The 19,453-nt window shown below is 39.6% G+C and overlaps 2 protein-coding genes across 2 annotated transcripts in view; one reads left to right on the top strand and one right to left on the bottom strand.

The window, feature by feature from the left end:
• The window catches only part of SCAMP1 (secretory carrier membrane protein 1), a 457,689-nt gene that overhangs the window by 298,465 nt on the left and 139,771 nt on the right, over window positions 1–19,453 (top strand). The gene's annotated exons all lie outside the window — the stretch shown is intronic.
• ARSB (arylsulfatase B) overlaps window positions 1–19,453 on the bottom strand; it is a 103,552-nt gene that overhangs the window by 41,204 nt on the left and 42,895 nt on the right. The window contains exon 5 of the mRNA XM_075182248.1: window positions 7,843–8,086. Within this exon, the coding sequence (XP_075038349.1) occupies window positions 7,843–8,086 (244 nt within the window). The remainder of the gene's footprint in view (window positions 1–7,842; window positions 8,087–19,453) is intronic.

Here is a 19,453-nt window from a genome sequence, read left to right on the forward strand (position 1 = left end):
TGAGAGGGAGTTTCGGAGTGCATGTGGGATCTGAGGGCTTGTGGCAGCATTTTGTGGCAACTGTAGGTTTGAGTGGCATGTGGGACTACTTTGGAGCAAGTGGCAGGTCTGAGTGGCATGTTGTGGAATTTTGGAGCAAGTGAGGTGTATTTTGGGATGAGTGATGTGGGAAGTGGAGTTGTTTTGGGGATGTTTTTTTATTATTCAAATTAAGGGTAATCTTCTGCCCTTTTGGATGTTGGCGGGCCCTTGAAGTATATCAGGTTGCCCATTGCTGATCTAGAGGCACCATAGCTAGAGTATGCTGGACAGTGAAGACTTACATAGACTGGTAATGCTTAGTAGGGCATCAGTCACTGTCAGTAGCTGACAGAGAACATTTCACAAAACGTCTAGTGAACTAATGACTGTCTGATACCACCGTATTTGTAGAGATGCCACTTTGTAAAGGTGATCTGTGGGAAGAAACTACTGGGGTAGAAACTCTTTTGGGTTGTAGAATGATTCTGAGAATATTGGGCCCTAGATTGGTAATATTTATATAAACCTAGCTCCTATATGAAGATAACCAGCATCATTGCCTGGCGATCTGCCCTTCTGGCGCTTATGCAGATCTGACCATTTGGCGTCCGAAAGGAACCAAGTCCCACAGGGGTATATTCATGCACAACCAAAAATGATCAAATCTATTTCAAGCAGATAATCTGTTGTCAATCATGTGGTAATATCAGGTCAATTTGCTGATATTAATGTGTGTCTGGCCAGTAAATGTGATTTTAGTTTGGATATCAATTTGTGTGTGAAAAGAAACGTATGAACCCGACAATCACTGGGATCCAAGCGAGTACAAGTGACTATAAGATTTCTATGTACGCAGACGATATTCTTCTTACAGTTACCAATCACCTTACCTCCCTCCAGACCGAACTTAATGATTATGACGCAGTAGCTAATTTTAAAATTAACGTGGACAAATCTGAAATTCGCCCTCTTAACCTACCCTCCCACCTCCTCGACACTCTAAAACGTCAGCCAAATTTCCGATGCCAACTAGACATGCTTAAGTAGCTGGGGATCTACTTGACATGCCATTATAGCCAATTATATGCTGCTATCTTTCCCAGACTATTGGACTTACTTAAACGTGACCTTGAGAAATGGAACGGTTTGTATATCTCCCGGCTTGGCCGCATAACAGCGATAAAAATTAATCTATTGATATGGATCCTTTATTTGCTTCAGACCTTACCTGTTCAAGTGCCCTGCTCTGCACTTCAGACCCTTCAGAAACAAATTGCACAATTTGTTTGGGCAGGCAAGCGACCCCGGGTACTAGCTTGTACGCTCTATCGACGAACCTCAGAGGGAGGTCTAGGTCTTTTAAATATTTCTAAATACTATATTGCACGCACCTGACTCAGCTAATCCTAGTCCATTCTCCATCATCCACAAGATTATGGGTTGACATTGAGGCCAACCTCCTACACCTACTCTCACCCTACACTCTACTGTGGATATCCATATAGACATCACCCACCACTCTCCCTACTCCCACCAACCACTCGCTTTTGTCTCCAGATATGGGACTACAGCACCCGCACATTCCAATTACTGAAAGACACCGGCATCATGTTCTCATTGTGGGATAACCCGTCCTTTCCCCCTGGACAACAACCATCCTCCTTTCAGCACTGGTCCCAACGAGGTTTCAGGTTTCTGACAGACATTGCGCCTACGTGTATATTCCCTGAATTTGCAGACCTTCAAAGACGCTATGACATACCCCATGATTGTTCCTACCAATACCTGCAGCTAAGACACATGTACCATTCAATTCCTGCGTTTAAATAATGATTTATCAACCTACACCTTTAGAAACTTTTTGAAGAAGTAAATCCCTCCCCACTGGTTTAATCTCCACCTTCTACACCCGTTTGGTGGCATTTTGTCAATCTGTCAAAGACCGCTATGAACTGAAGTGGGAAGAAGATCTAAATGTGGTGCTAGAGGCAGATGAAAGGTCCAAGAATAGAACGTTTGTCACCAAGAGCTCAATCTGTGTGTGTATAAACTGTTATATAGATGGTATCTGGTCCGCACCCGACTAAAAGCCATATATCCCAATTTCTCCAACTTATACTGGAAATTGTGTGGAAATGAGGGCGCATTCCACCACATTTGGTGGTCCTGTCCAAGGTCGTGAGATTCTGGAAAACTGTTCATAATTTGATCCAAAGAGTCACCTCACTGCAGTTTCCTTCCTGCCCTTCCTATTCTCTCCTACACAAGCCTGTATCAGATACTGACAAATATACAATGGTGCTTGTGAGCCATATACTTAATGCCGCCAAATGCACAATAGCAGCACATTGGAAACAGTATGAACCCCCTGCACTAACTGAAGTGATTAATAGAATATGGCAAACTTACCGATGTGAGCATATCACAAGCATCATTAACGACCGCCCCAACAAATTTCAAACCATTTGGAACCCCTAATTCATCTCTTATGGAGAAGAACAACCATGACCCTCTAAACATGGAGATTGACGCTACTGATATCAGTCATAGACCACATGCGGAACATTTACCGCCCTTCTTTTTGCCAGGCCGGGTACCCTCCCTCCTAGTCTTCCACAATAACACGCTCTCCCCTTCACCTCACCCACCTTTCCTTTCTTTCCTAGAACCCCCCCTCTCTCCTTTTGTCCCTTTCCTTTCACTTATTTTTCACATTCTCTTTCACTTTGATTTTCTTAAATTAAAGTGATATCTTAACTGTATGCTGTATAAATGTTCAAAAATTATTTAATAAAATATGGGGTAAAAAAAGAAAAGAAAAGAAACATACAATGAGTTTCTCAAATAAAAGCATGGATGGACCTAACAGAACATTAAATAACCTCAAAAGAATCCGTTGCCTACTATAAGACATTCCCCCCTCAAGGAATAGACGACACATTGACCAACATATTCAATGTGGTCGTAGATTAACCCTCTTGACTGTAAGGTTGAATTTGATAGGACCCTTAGAACAGATCTCATGATATTATCTGCAATAAAAATACAATACAGTGAACTAAAAAATATAGTTCAGTGGCTACAGGATCCAAATATTTCAGGATCTGTCTTGGCGCAGCTACGCAATAACCACTTGCATTGCTTGTCAGGTCTTTCATGAAGGGAGAACTATATGGCTAAATGAGAAGAACGCTTAGATTTTCTCAACTCACAATCTTGTCTTGAGCCCCCAGTCTTACTATAAGTGCAAGATGGCAAACAGTCTAGAAACCAAAGAAGAATCACCAGGATAAGGATACTTCTCAATCAAAAACTTGAGAACGTAGGGCCTGATTCATTAAGGATCTTAAATGAAGAGGTATCTTACTTCAGTCTCCTGGACAAAACCATGTTACAATGCAAGGGATGCAAACTAGTTTTCTGTTTTGCACATAAGTTAAATACTGACTGTTTTTTCATGTAGCACACAAAGATCAACTTTAAATTTCAGTGTACAAATAAGCTATCAAGCATTTGTGTGCTACATGAAAAAACAGTATTTAACTTATGTGCAAAACATAAAACTAATTTGTGAATTTGTAAGCCCCAAACCAGGATCAACCCGAATTCCTTGCCTAAGCACTGGACAGAAACCTCCCATGGAGCAGAACTTTTCTGACACTTCCTGCTTAAAACCCAAAAAGTCAGAAGGATCATGAGGCCCCGCTTTCACGGTCTGTATTCATACTTAAAATCAAGATCAGTGAGCTTTGCCCTTCTACTCCATGGGAGGATTCTGTCCTCTCTGAGCTCGCCTTAGGACACCTGCGTTACGGTTTGACAGGTGTACTGCCCCAGTCAAACTCCCCACCTGCCACTGTCCTCGGAGCATTATGACAGTCATTCTGACCAATGACAGCAATCTAAACTGGGCACGAGACCTTGAGGTGGACAAATCTAAAGCTCTCCGTATAAAAGTGTTTAAGGTCCATTGAAGAGTAAGGTGCCTGCTTCATGATCACCAGTTGATCGAGCTGTGGAGAATCTAACACCATGTATGACAAGGCTATGCTTTTTACTCAATCCATGCTCTACCTATGCATGCATGAATTACTTCTTCACGAGTCCCAGTCATCTCCACCTGTGATCTGGCACAAATATTGGCCCACTGACTTGTCAAATCATGCTCATCTCTCCTTATTTATTTCTTGACTCTCAGTTAGGCTGGCTGGGTACACACTGCAGAATTTTCAGCCGATTATCGGGGCAAACACCCGTAAACCGACTGTTCGGCCTGATATCGCAGTAGAGTGTACGCTTACACAATGACAGATAGTCGTTCCAAAGCATCAATCGTCGGTTCATTTGGCTGGTCAGTAAAACTAATAATCTCGTTCCAACCACCTTCGATCCTGCAGTGTGTATACACTCATGATCACGATCACCATAGAGTTTACAGAGTCAAGATCCTTTCAGCCGATGTTGGCAATGAACATTTCCTGGTTAATAAACGTAGAGAGCATTGTAGGTGGAATAATTCATTAGTTCGTTCCGAGACTGAATATTTATTTTCAGAGTCACTGAAGCAAATTTAATTTTTAATGACATGCTGATAACTATAACAGGGTGGTTAATCAGTGTAACAGGAATGAATGAATGAATACTGTGCTGTCATTCTCTAAAGGACTACAGGACCAGAGCACAGATCTGAAGGTAAATCATGTATAGTGTGCACACATGAATCGGCAGACTGATTGGAACTTCAGTCATTTGTAAAATCGTTAGTGATAACGAATTGGTCAAATGTTTTTGTAGTGTGTACCCAGCCTTAATCCTAATCATTGGTCCTAGCAGTTGAATCAATTGTTTTTACAAGACTCTAATACTAATCAGCAGATTGCAACCATCTTAGACAATAACATAACCTTTATTAAATGTCAGAGAATATCCCCTGTAATTGTGTGGGAGGCAACAGGAGCTTGTTCTGCCCATAATAAACTGCTTATTGATAAAACTACATTTGCCATGTGTAAATATAAAATGCCTTTTGAGTGGGGAAACATAATAGGGAAGCTATAGGCTAGAGGGACAAACCTTACCACCAATGCACAGACTTTCCAGAGTATGACTCAAAAGTTTATACCCGAGGATGAACTCTACCTTTGTAAAAAGAAAGGCTTTGAGGAATCAAAATATAGATGCTTAAGCTGGGTACACACTACATCCAATTGTGCCAATTACACGATAAACAACCATTAGTATCGCATTAGTGTGTACACTCTCACGATCATCATCATCACCATTTATATAGCGCCACTAATTCTGCAGCGCTGTACAGAGAACTCATTCACATCAGTCCCTGTCCCATTGTAGCTTAACAGTCTAAATTCCCTAACACACACACACACACACAAACACACACACACACACACACAGAGACACTAGGGTCAATTTTGATAGTAGCCAATTAACCTACTAGTATGTTTTTGGAGTGTGGCAGGAAACCGGAGCACCCGGAGGATACCCACGCAAACACGGGGAGAACATACAAACTCCACACAGATAATGCCATGGTCAGGAATCGAACTCATGACCCCAGTGCTGTGAGGCAGAAGAGCTAACCACTAAGCCACCCTGCTGCCCTATCATGTTTTATCATACCAAAGCACATCGTATAATTTGATTTGGTTTTGTAAACTAACTAAAAAATAACGATCAATGATGGTACGATGTCGGGCAAATGTGAAGGTGTGTATTCACTCACGACCGTCAGTGTCCATAGATCTCTATGGAGTTTACAGAGTCACAATCTTTTCAGAAGAAGGTTATGAGAAATGAAGAGCACAGATCGGAAGGTAAATCGCGTAGGTGTGTACCCATAAATCTGCATGCTCATCGGGACTTTCAGTCGTTTGTCAAATAGTTACAGAAATTGCATCTGCAGTAACTTTCTGTAGTGTGTACCCAGCTTTTCTTTAAATAGGTGGGCTGCCCTAAGATATCAGATGATGCAAAGAACTCACTGGATTAACCATTTTCTTTCCCTGAACTTAAGGAAGCAATTACTTAAACCCTCTCAGGTAATTGGCCAGGTCTAGACGGGAACACCATTTCCTATTACAAAACATTTAAAGGACTATTGGCCCCATTACTTTTACAGACTTTCAATGTGATTTCTAGTGAAATTACTTCTCATCATAGTACTTTAAGCACATATAACAGTCATTTCCACGTTTTCCAGCTACAGACAGATTACAATGCTAAATGTGGATATCAACTTTTTGGTAAATCAATAGTAAACTGGAAAGCCGGTCTTATCTTTATACTCTGTTTGGAATAGAAACATAAAACAGCAATAAAATAGGTAATTTAGAACACAAAGTGACTATTCTCAGACATCCTCCTGGCTTTCCTGTCTAATCCTAAGAGATCTCTTATGTCTCTTATCAAAGAATTCCAAAAATGTAGCTCTGTATATATTTTTTAAAATGAACTATTCAAAGTCCGTTGACCTTAAACTTACCTTACCCAAACATACTAGCTCCCTGGGTGGAAACTTAAGTAAAATACCAGACTGGACACATCGCCTCTCAGTCTTCTCCCGTCATGACCCTACAATATTACTCTAAGTTCCACTAGATGGAGTCTTGTGGGTCAGCCTGCTGGTGAACAGAATGTAAAAAAATTCACCCCTTCCACGAACATAACTACGAGAGAACTCCTTCTCTCTGGAAGGGAGGAGAGGACGTACAATTAAACTTGCCATTTTTTTGCCAACTATAGGACTAGTTTCATCATTACTCAAAGACTTAAAACCCTTCAAGCTCAATGAGCCTCCCCTTTAAAATTCACAACATACTATTTCTTCCATATACAAAATTTTAATTGATTCTTCATCTCCAATTATCATCCGCTTCCATAAGGCCTAGAAGAGATAACATTGGACCACTGGCCCAGATTTTTAAAACCGTACATGCCTGTTCCTCTCGCCCCTAAGTAGTGGACACATAATATTCACATTTGATGAAATTGCCAAAGCACATCTGCTAGGGAATATTTTGGGTACGAAGGACCCAAAAGACCCTTGGTTTTGGCTCCTCCTTAAAACAAAAATTCCAATAACTAAATTATCACTAATGAAACATCTATATAATGAAGACAAAGTCATGATTTCCCTTCACTGGAGGCCACCTGTCACATCATCCATACCAGATTGGTTTAGAAAGCTAGAAATGTATATGTTAATGGAAGGAATAACATAGTGGGTCTGATAAAACAACTGTGGGAATTTAGAGACGCGGCCTTGTGTGCTAGTGTATGTGGAGGTCAATAGATGTGTGATACTGGCTTAGGCGGTACAGAACCCGGTCAAAAAACGGAATCTTGAGAGTAGCTCTCACGCATTCTTAGTTGTAACAGGTCACAGCTGGGACTTTCTCTCCGGAGTTGCAGCGGTACAAGGCGAATGTTTAAAAAGACTGAGTAATAAGAGGCCTCCTTGGCACATCTGAGATGTCAGAGGTTTCATAGGATTTTTCGACATGACAAAAATATAGAATAAGTCGAAAACTGCATTATGTCCCAATAATAAATGAGATTAGGTATTGGTAAAATGTATGAGGTCAGAGGAGAGAAAATCGGGGAGTCAGGCAGCATAGTTATCTAGGAATTGGCAGAGTCAGGAGAGTGATAAATGACTGCAACACAAATGTGAACTGGGTGGACCTCAAATGATGAGAATGAAAGATTGGGCTCGGGTGCAATGAACCAGAAGGTGCAGCAGGTGGAGAGAACGGAACCCACAGCACCACCTTGTGACAGAAGTAGATATATATGAATTACCTGATCGTCTTCCACACATCAAACCCGTCCAGGGGCTTGGTGCCATTGGTAGATCCCCCAGCCAGATGTACCAAAGTTGGCAGCCAGTCGGATATATGGATCAGTTCTTTAATAGTGATTCCCGTCTGTTTTATCAAAGGGCTTGTAACAAAGCCCACTCCTCGCACTCCCCCTTCCCAAAGGGTCCACTTTCTTCCACGCAAAGGCCAGTTGTTTCCTCCTGCCAAAGTCTGCCCGCCATTATCTGTGGCATAAAAAGTTTAAGAAAAACAATCAGCAGGCTGCTTATATATATATATATATATATATATATATATATATATATATATATATATATATATATATATAGTTATGAAATACAGATTGTATCGATTCCAGTTTAATATGAGACAGTTATATAGGATCACATCTAAACTAAAAGGATTTTTAGACCTCCGTAGCCTATTTTCTAAGTGCAGGAAAGGCATAAAATAATAATGCTGCTAAGACACAAACCAGTCTAGTTGGTCAACCACGTCAATGAAACAGCTGATCTATGCCAGCGTATCCAATAGCACAGAGGTGTGAGGAGGAGAGGTTTCTGTAAAACTGGGGCAGGAAGACGTTGGTGGTAAAAGCACCTCTGAATAACACAACGGCTCTTCTTATTTCACAGAGTATCCAATCACCAAGATGTTAAATGCTCTCTCAAAACATATCTATTCAGGAAAGCCCATAACCTGAACCTATGAGGACTCATTCCACTTACCTGCTTACCTGATCAGAACTTCTCACATCACAATCTCATTTACAATTATAATACTCTTACATGTTTTCCAGTATACAACGTACATATTACACTTAGGATTCTCATTCCTGATGCCTTATACTTGTGCAGATGCTAAGCTCATTTAATGAATATAATGCGTGTATATACTAGTCACTCTGTACAGCACTGCAAAAAGATGTTGGCGATTTATAAATATATAATTATTCTTACAGAAGGCAAATATATCTACCTGCAACCCTCAACTACAGAGAACTAACCTTGTCCTGTGTTATATAAAGAAGAAGTCTAGTCAGTGAGGGGTATAGGATGCAAAACTACAGCATATTTAGAAGCAATTTTAAATGTGTGGGTATGGTATTTTGGGTGTTGGCGGAACATGACATAACATACATGATACGTGATACGTGATACAGACTCTCTCAACCCTCTTTCCCCATTGAACTTTGGGGCAGGAAAATGCTAATGGGTATATTCACACTCCCAGTTCTGTGTGTTCTGTAGAATAACATTACATTTGTATGTTTTTAAGTTGTGCTTTTCTTGCATTCTCTGGAACTGCAATAAAATCCACATGGATGAGCACTAAACGGATGGGAAAATAGACAAACTAAAGAAATCAATCCCGTTTTCTCTGCCTGATGAAAAGTGCATCGCTACATTGTAAATGAGAGTTTCTGCAGATGCATTGTACTGTAGTGATTTGTGCCCATAAAAAAAATAATAGTTTTTAGCTTTTCTTTTGATGCGCTGTGTGAACATTTTTAATTTAGCATTTTGTCGCACATTCAGTACAATCAAGGTGAACTGCACGCCTGCACTGTTGTGCATGTTACAATATTACACGCATTATAAGCCAGACAAAAAACCCCTGAAAAATTAAAAAACAACTTTTTAGAGACGGAAGACATTTTTACTTTAAACATTCACATTGCCATAATGTATGGGTCCTGCCTCCAACACAAAGGCATTTATATACTTACTTTTCCTGACTTCCTAATGAAAAATATCTAAAGTAACGTCTGTAATACGTATTCTAGCATACATAGATATTTCCCTGTGCTGATACAGGATGATAAAAATTAGTATTTTTGTTTCACAGAATTCCTTTGGATTCCAGGGCCACTGCAAAGTGCGCACCAAGGACAATGGAAATGATTACTATTTCTATTACCTTGGACAAAATAGTAAAGTGTGTATTAAGTACTCCTCAAAACATTCTAAATAATCACCCAACGCAGAATAATGCCAAAGCAGGCTTAGTAGTCCTAAGTAAAAGATATGTGACCTTGTGTGCAGAAAGAGACCACCATCAAGTTTACCCATTTACTTCCATTTCAGTTTAAGGATTATTAACCTTATACAATATATAAAGGAATTCTTCAACACTCAAAAAATTTCCCTTCCCTTGACACAGCTTCAGACGTTTGCTAGTGAAGTTATATTTGCTACGCGGTTACTTCAGACTAAGCCTGGATACACACTACAGGTTATTCAGCTGATTATCAGGCCAATCACACGATAAGTGACTGTTCGGCCTGATATCGGATCAGTGTGCAGGCTCTAATCTGCAGTGTGTTGGCACTCAGGACCGGCAGTGTCCATAGATCTCTATGGACTGTGCAGAGTCACGATCTTTTCAGCCGATGGTTATGACAGATGAAGAGCACAGATCTGACGGTAAATTGTGTAAATTGTGTATAGTGTGTACACAGGAATCGGCATGCTGATCCAGACTTTTTTTTCCACTTTTTCCAGTTGTTGATAAAATCTTTAAAGATGTCGCATCGGGGGAAATTTTCTGTAGTGTGTACCAAGCCTAAGGTGTCTGTTTGTCAAATGAAGATAAGCTCCATCTCCGATAGGGACAAATTAAATAAAGCCATATCTATCAAGGGGTTACCACTGGCGATAGCACTGCTAAAACTGGAGCGAAGGGTTTGTATGGCGATAGTTTACCCGTGGAAAGCTTATGTAACAAGAATCACAGCAGTACATGTACCTGTGCAATCATTCTTCTGCAGATACCATCCTGAGCAAAATAATCTATTAAAAAATCCTTTATTATTTAAATACAGAATTTTTTTGCAATTGGCAATTCTTTAACCATTTCTTTGTGTGCGTTTTTAACATTTTTATTTTTTTTGCCACTTAGTGAAACTGAAAGCCCATGCCTGGGCTTTCCGTTCCACTGGGCATGAGAAAGCCAGTTAGCTGGGTCATACAAGCACACTTCCCCGGAGACTGGCCTGGAGAAGCAGTAAGTTAAACCTTACCACTCCCGGTCAGTACTGCAGAGGCAGTGGAGTATCCCTCTGCTGACTCTGCAACGTTTTATTTAAATAATTGTGGCGATAACAGATTTGCTATCACTGTGATATAAATCATTCTCATCACTGCATATTAATAAATAGGCCCATCACAGAGGCACGTCGCAGTAGACTTTAGCTGGCCACATATTGACAGCCCATTTTTATTTGCTTATGAAAGTGCAGTGGCCAAATGTACAGTGCAATCTATGCTTGGCCACCTACGAGGCCAAATTGCTTAGAAAACCAGACATTTAAAAGATAATCCAAAAGGATGATGATTAGACGGGATGGAAAAATATGTAGGGCCAGATCAAAACCTGACCACATGTTCGTGTACAAAATTGTGTGACCAGAATAGACAAGCCCATGTTTGTACCATGCTGGGTAAGTTACTGGTCTGACTAAAATACAGCTCAAATGTAATAATGTAATCAGTCCTGGAACATGGAGTCAATATGTTCCTCATGTTGGGAAAAAAAAAAGTGGAGAAAAATCCTAAACATCGAGACCAAACTCATAGTATACTTACCATAGAAGGTAATGTGAACAACAGATATTTCTAAACTAAGCAAACAATGGCATTTAATGAGCCATGAACACAGACAACGGTCTGTAGGAATGGATCAGTGACATTCTCCATTCTTAGGGAAGATAATTATAGTATTTACATCCCTAAATGACAGAGGATAGGCGGTTACTTTTCTCTCTACTCATTCCACAAATACCATTATTAGCTCTTTGATGTGGGCCGGTGAATTCTTCAAACTTGCATAAGCAAAACTCACCAAAATGAGGGAAATGACAATTCACTTTCCAGATGGAATAGAATGCGTTTACTATGGTCTAGAGATAAATTATACCAAGATTAGGTAAACCACAATGCAATGCCGAATCTATGTCCCAATGCATATAGAAGTATATGGGCATAGTTTCCCTAAGCAGTCTTACTACTGCAACATGCGTATATAGTATATAACATGGAGTTATATACTAAATGAGTTACTACATCCATTGACACCAGTTTATGTGTCTTTCTAATGAAATCTTTGATGTACAGAACAGTTTGTCATTCATCTCTCTCCTTCGCGCTTCAAAAGGGTGCCACATGATAGTTCTGGGGACAAAGTGAGTTACATCTATACATACATATAAAATACATAGGTAAACAGCTGAAGGAGCTAATGACAGGCCTGCTATAGCTAATTAAGCTGTTAACAGAACATTTTATTGTATTCTGTGAGTCAGAGAGAATGTGATGCACATTTTCATAACAGTCTATTACGTATATCCCTATAGTTGGAGTAATGAGGTCACATGACTCATACAGACAACTTGCTTTCTTTCAAATTGTAATGTATATATTATAACGAATATTATGCCACATTGTAATAAAACAGTAACTGCAGTGATGTCCTTGGAAGTGGGTAAGGGTGCCCACTCATGCTTCAATAATGGGCAACTGGTTTATAGGAGGTTCATTATCGGGCATTGTAGGAAGATGACATCTGTCTGCCTGTGGATGCGGTCATCTACCCACCGCCCTACTATGCTGCAATGGAGTCAGAAGTGATTCGGACGATTAGTTCAAGGGGCCGGATGGGCGGATCCCCTCCAATTCACCCACCTATGTCTGAACGATAATCTTGTTAAAAGCAAGGAGAAGCAACAGACGCACTCTGTGCGCCTTATTTCTAAAGTGCAAAACAGCAGAGAGGCAGGTTCTTTGCAGCTCAATTTGTGTGCCTAGATTTACACCAAAATGCGTGGGTTTATGAAGCAAAATGGCAGCATTTGAGAAAGAGCAGCAGATTGCCCAAACCAAAGATAATTTGGCAAAGCAATTAAAAATAATATAAGGTCAGCAGGCACATTAACTTTCACGCAGTTTGTGTAACCCCATCATTATCATTTCACATGTAGTGGACTAGCTCTCTACTGTTTAGGGATATCAAATATGTGAACTTCTCATGTGTGTTACCACCATTGCAAGAACAGAAACCAATGTCGTCTTCCTTACTTTATGCTTTTCTTTTAGCTCCTAGTACTACTACAATAGGGCATCCATGAACTCCCCAGGACAACATAGAAAGCTGGAGTCTGCAGCCCTCCTTTCTGACATTTATAAATGTGCAATATGACATATGTGTTTCCTATTATGGATGAATATAAATGCCTTACTGGCACACTTGGTCAGAGGCATGCCAAGCATTCAACAGTTAAAGAGCATCAAACACATTTATATATGCAGTGATAACATCACTATGATCAGAATAAAACCACAGTTTGGTTCAGAAACCTTATTTGCTCTCTCATTCTGCATTTGCATATTAAAGGTATTTAAATCAAATAAGAAAACAGCTTTTGAATATAAAAAAGGATGGATATACGTCCTAATATTTCAGATTTGTGTAAACCAGTATACTTTGAATTGTTTTCAGGGACATGTGTACTATCTTCACAGCAAACAGCCGTTAGTTTACAAATTAACATATGACACATAAGAAAGATGGAAACTTTTGGGTTTAAAAAGAAGATACAGGTAAGGCTTGCCCAACAATTATATCTGCAGCTACCGTAAGAAAATGTCTACATTTTCTCATGGCAACCTTTGAGACACTTACTTTATCCATCTTTATTCTGTTTTATTTCCAAAGTAGTTCTCTTGTGTTTCGTTGCTTTTCAAAGACTCTGTGATAAAACTCATTTGGATTAATTCTTAGGAGGTTTGGTGTTGGATTCACAAGGGCACCAAGAGGGGGTGGCTTGGAAACAAAAGTACCTGTGCCCAGGCCAGACTTGAAGGCCCAGCAGTGGCAGATTACAATGGGGACGGATGAGGCAACTAACCAGGCTTCATCCGCGGAGCCTGTGACAGGTGATTGCGCGGACCAATAGCTTCATGTTCATATTGGTCAGCCCGATCACACAGTCCTTTGGGGAATCCGGATTGTCCTCTCAGCAGTCCTTTGCATAAACAGTGTGTTTATGCTTTTAAAAAAAAAAAAAAAAAAAAAAAAAAAAGAATAAAAATAGGACTTACACTTGATATGGTTCTTTAGGTTTAAAACTTATGTGCAAAGTAATAAAATGCATCAAACCTATCCTGTTAAAACAGATATATTTGGGGGAGCTGAACAGGTCATCTGTACTGACCTTTCAGCTCAGCAGATCACTGGGCGCCCCCAAGATTTATTTTCAAGGTGGAAATATGGTGTCGTATATACGGGGGACAAACTAAATTTCTTATAAATGTAGAACATCAATTCTATTTCCATAGAGCTGTTCTTCCATCCAGCATTTTGTATCATCAGTTCATTTACTTCACCATCTATCGTCTACCTGTATCGGTTGTAGACGTTCTACTGAAAAGCTCCATTCACTTCAAGGTGTTGATTACTAAACAGCCTGAAAGGAAATCCTCAAGCTGGAAAACATCACAGCGAGTCTGTATTTTGCAGTATTTGTACATGGAACATATCAATCATCCATATCCGCATACGACAAAAAAATACAGCCGCGTTGTGCAGTCTGTAAGCGATTTATTGCCAAATAGCTATTATCTATAATATTTACAAAACACTGACACTACTAAATCGTGTATGTTTGTATGTCCTTTAAACTAGTGATGTAACTGCAGAGATATTCACATTTATTTTAGTCCTTGAGATTAAAATTTATGTGTGCTGAAAAATCACAAAATATTCTGAAGGCCAAGATGATCTTATGGGGCTGCTGAAACGCTTGGCGAGTTGTGGAGGACATTTCTACACTTGCATTGCCGATATACATTTAAATATTTTTATTTACATGTGTTTTAATGACATTTCATATCGATATTAGTGTTGTGTATGGTTTAGACAATCTTTTAAAGCAAATTAAAAATTGGAAAATGTGGCTAAAATGTTTAAAATGAACCAGATAACCACATTTTGCCAACATATATAACAGGTTCTGGCAAATCATGCTGGGAGTTGTAGTTTAACAACAGATGGAGACAGAATCCTGAAACGGAACCTAGACTGTTGTGCTGAAGGCAGTTTGTTGCCATGGAAATTGACGCACATCTTGTATGATTTAGTTCCATTGCAGAAGCTCCCTTTCCCACTGCCATTTTTTTGCCCATAATGACATGGGCTCCGGTATGCAAATCAAATAGAAGTCAGACTTAGCTGGGATTCTAGGAATATGAAAAGAAACCGGACAGCTGCCACTGTCCTTTTTGTGTAGGGGATAGAACAGTAATTAAAACAGTTCCTATCTGTTTTGATCCACAGTCATCTAAGAAATTTCAGATTTTATATTACAAAGACATTGGTGTCATTTTATGACATATTAATGACGTGCCTGATGCCCAGGGGATGGCTGGCAAATTTTAGCATGGGGGGCAAGACTCTGCTCAGCAGCCTATTAGGTATATTTTAAAGGAGAAAAAATGCAGGTGGCCCTGTGACCCAGCCCAAGGTAGCCCATTATGGGACCGGCCCGGAGGGAAAATGCCCCTCTGCCCCCTCGGCTCAACCTGACCCTGCTGATGCCTCAGTGATGTCACCAGTTTTTTAGTGAATTGATAGACTTGTCTCATGAACACGGATTTTGCCCACAAATTTTGCCACCTTTCTTTTGTGAGTAGACAATGTGTACAGTTTAAAGGGGGAATTCAATTCCCCCGAATTTCCGCGGCGTTAAAACTATTACCGTTATTACGGTAGTTTTAACCCGGCTTTCTGCTTGCAGCTCCCAAAAGCCGGCATTGAAACTACCGTAATAACGGTAATAAAGCGCATGATTACCGTAATGACAGTAATAATGTGCAGGCTGCGTTACTTATACCCGTAACGTGGGCAATTAAATACCCCCCAATGTGCTGAATCCAAAAGGGCACATAAGGTTGTCAAATTTAGACCAGAATACTAAAAGTCAGGTTTTAAAGATAACTAAGTACATCGTTATCCAGGACCTTTAATATCAGAAATTCACTCTTGGTTGGACACATGGTAATAAGGAAGGAGTACTCTGTAAGTAATGGCTGTGCTACAAATTATAATAACCTAACATTAATTAACCTGATATAATGCAAAGAGTCATAAACAATATATAATATTATATAACAATATATCAAATAAAACCCAATGAACAACGGTTGTCTAATGCAGCTATTTTTAGCACATCTATATGTGATTCAGCTATAACTATCTGAGTGGTATAAATAAAAGAGCTGGAGGATAGGTCATGGGTTTCAAAGAATATATCAAATATCAAGAAATGTTTATTAGATATTAGATATGCCCAAAATTATTGTATAGTGACTCTCGAAGCACTAATCAGTTCTACAGTTCAAACACTATCAATAGTTTTTTTGTAGCAAAGTTCCAATTAAGGCGGCTGGTTCAACCTTATTTGAGCCGCTTCAAACACACTGCAGCTACACTGTATATTTTAAACATTTTCCCATGTGAAAGGAGAATTAAAACTGGAACACAGTAATGTTTAAATTATTTTTTTTTAATAAACACTACAAAATGTAGCTATTTAAGTTAGACCAAGCTTGAACTAATTTTTGATATTCCCAAGATCGAAACAAAAGTTCTAGTTTGTCAAACTGTGCTAGTTCGATCGAAGTTCAAACTGACTGGAGAATAGAATAGTCTAATTCTCATCTCCCTAGTGAACAGAAAGAAACGAGCATTGTGTACAAGCAGGACACCATGATTTAAGTGTTTATTCCCGGAACGTGGTAAATACATGTAAAGTAACTGCTGTACTTTCTCTGAGCGTTCCTCTGATATGCTGCCAGTGGCTGAATGTTTTGGCTACAGAAGACTACTTGTGTGTAACACACACAAAAGCATCAGACATTCAAGTACCAAAATTAGCCTCTTGGAGAAGTATCTGTTGCAAGATTGCAATCAATGTAAGAGAGATTGGAGAATGTTTTATGACTGTTATTACCTCGCTGTAAATAGCTTATTTTACTGAACTGCAATTTATTTAAATACTTCTTGTGACACAAGCAAATTAAAATATCGTCTTTATCCAGACCAAAAGTGTATAAATAGAAATATAAAATTATAACTACTACATCGTGTATGTATATTAACCATTTCATTAACCATCTTCCAGTAACTATATATATATATATATATATATATATATATATATATATATATATATATATATATATATATATATATATAATTTGCTCAGTGTATTTTCTAGCATTAACATGTATTTTTAGACATGCTACCCTACAGGTACATTGTACATTACATCAACAAGGTGACATATGTTTCATTTTAAGTTCTTAATGTACTACAACATTACTACAAAAACTACTGCTATCCCTTTAATTTCATGCTACCAGAGGTCTGAATTATGGGAAAATAAGCATTATGAATGAAAGGTCATCTAAACCTAAATTGTAGGTTGTTTAAATGAAAGAGCTACTTGTAAAATTCACAAACTGACATATACAAATGTTGTGGGAGCTTCTGAGGAATAAAGATATTCCAGCTGAGTCGGTAATTGAGGGGAACTCATTTATTGCAATGCATAGGAGACTATTCTATATTATTCATACTTGCCTACTCTCCCCGAAATGTCCGGGAGGCTCCCGAATTTTGGGGAGTCTTCCCGGACTCCCGGAAGAGTAGGCAAACCGCCTGGATCCTGTAAAATGCATCACAGCATTTAATAGCAGGGCGGGGCTTAATAGTGTTATTAAGGGGCTGTAGTGTCGTAATGACGTCGTCACGCCCCCTCCTCCCCTCTGTCACATGATCTGTACTCCGATCTCTCGGAGTACAGATTTAAAAAGTAGGCACGTATGATATTATTATTTGTGAAAGGTAATCAGGCAGACATGCAATAGACATCGCTGAACACAAACAAAACAGGATTAGAGTGAATAAAAAAGATAGGTCAGGGCCACAAGGGAAATATTGGACAAACAGTTCATGAATTACCATGAACATAACAAAGGACTCTCCGAAAGAGAAAAATTGCTTCAAGGTAAAATTTGACGTCATACACGAACAGAACGTTAGCATAAAGCTGCACACGGTTCTCTCTTTCTAACCCCTCACATCTCTACTTTAACCCTAGAAGACCTGCACTGCATCCAGCGGCGTCCAGCCCCGGCTATGATCGCTGATGCTTACATCACTGATGATGTGTCTCCAGTAGCAGCACGGTGGCTAAGTGGTTAGCACTTCTGCCTCACAGCACTAGGGTCATAAGTTCGATTCCCGACCATGGCCTTATCTGTGTGGAGTTTGTATGTTCTCCCCGTGTATGCATGGGTTTCCTCCGGGTGCTCCGGTTTCCTCCCACACTCCAAAACCATACTGGAAGGTTAACTGGCTGCTATCAAATTGACCCTAGTCTCTCTTTCTGTGTGTGTTAGGGAATTTAGACTGTAAGCGCCAATGGGGCAGGGACTGATGTGAGTGAGTTCTCTGTACAGCGCTACAGACTTAGTGGCGCTATATAAATAAATGATGATGAGTATGCAGCCATCTCATAATACGCTTAAGCGTACCTTGATGCGCTTTAAACATATCTTCATTCAGACGTATGCATCACTTGATTTTGAGTTGTATGTATCTTAATATATGTGCAACTCAAAATAAACACGGAAATGTTCCATTTTTTGTGGAAGATATTTTATGTCTACGTTTTGAATGCAAAAGCATGGAACTCTAAATAACTGCCTAAGTGATCACTAGCACCAAGTGTACCCTAGGGGGCTCATGTAGAGTCAGATGCATTTTGCACCTGAACGTTAGCAGGAAAAGATCCAACAAAGCGCATTTCATGCTTATGTTCATTCAGACACATCTTCCGATGTTCCCAGCTGTACCATTCTAGCAGATCTGCCAGGTTTACATCACAAAGACATCAGAGAAAGCTTATAGTTGTGCAGTATTAGTAGTAAATGCGCAAGTCGTTTGTTTACAATATAATAGTGCACTGAATTGTCATATACAAGAGAGAATAGTGTTGTGACAGTGTTATGAATTAATGCAAAAGTTGCATTTACCAAATAAAATACAATTAAATACAAACACAAATTAAATTAAGCTTAATACAAACATCTGTTTTTCCCCCATAAAAAAAATCCTTTCCTGCTGCAGTCCAAATGGAAATATAAATGAAGCAATGTGAATAGACAACCGCGACTTCATATAATATAGCAGACACACTAATGGAGTTAGTGCTATCAGCTGGAGGGGTCAATATGAAATTAGCCAATCAGAAGCAGCTATATAGCGCTGTCGGTCATCATCGTTGCACCAGCCCTGCAGCCCCCCAGCACATACGTCTCCTGGCAGGTGTATATACGTCTGCACACAGGTCCATCCAAGTCACATTCATTGGACTTGTCCTTAGTGTACACAGCCTATGCCGGCTGCCCCCTCTGTTCTCCATTCCACCTCTCCAGTCGTAAGAAGTTGCAAGTGTAAGATGTGGATAGATCTGCGTACCGACGCATTCACATGCATTTTTTTTTTGTGCACGTGCGCAGGAAGGAAAA

The sequence above is a fragment of the Mixophyes fleayi genome, chromosome 1, assembly GCF_038048845.1.
Source record: "Mixophyes fleayi isolate aMixFle1 chromosome 1, aMixFle1.hap1, whole genome shotgun sequence".
NCBI classification, from domain to species: Eukaryota; Metazoa; Chordata; class Amphibia; order Anura; family Limnodynastidae; genus Mixophyes; species Mixophyes fleayi.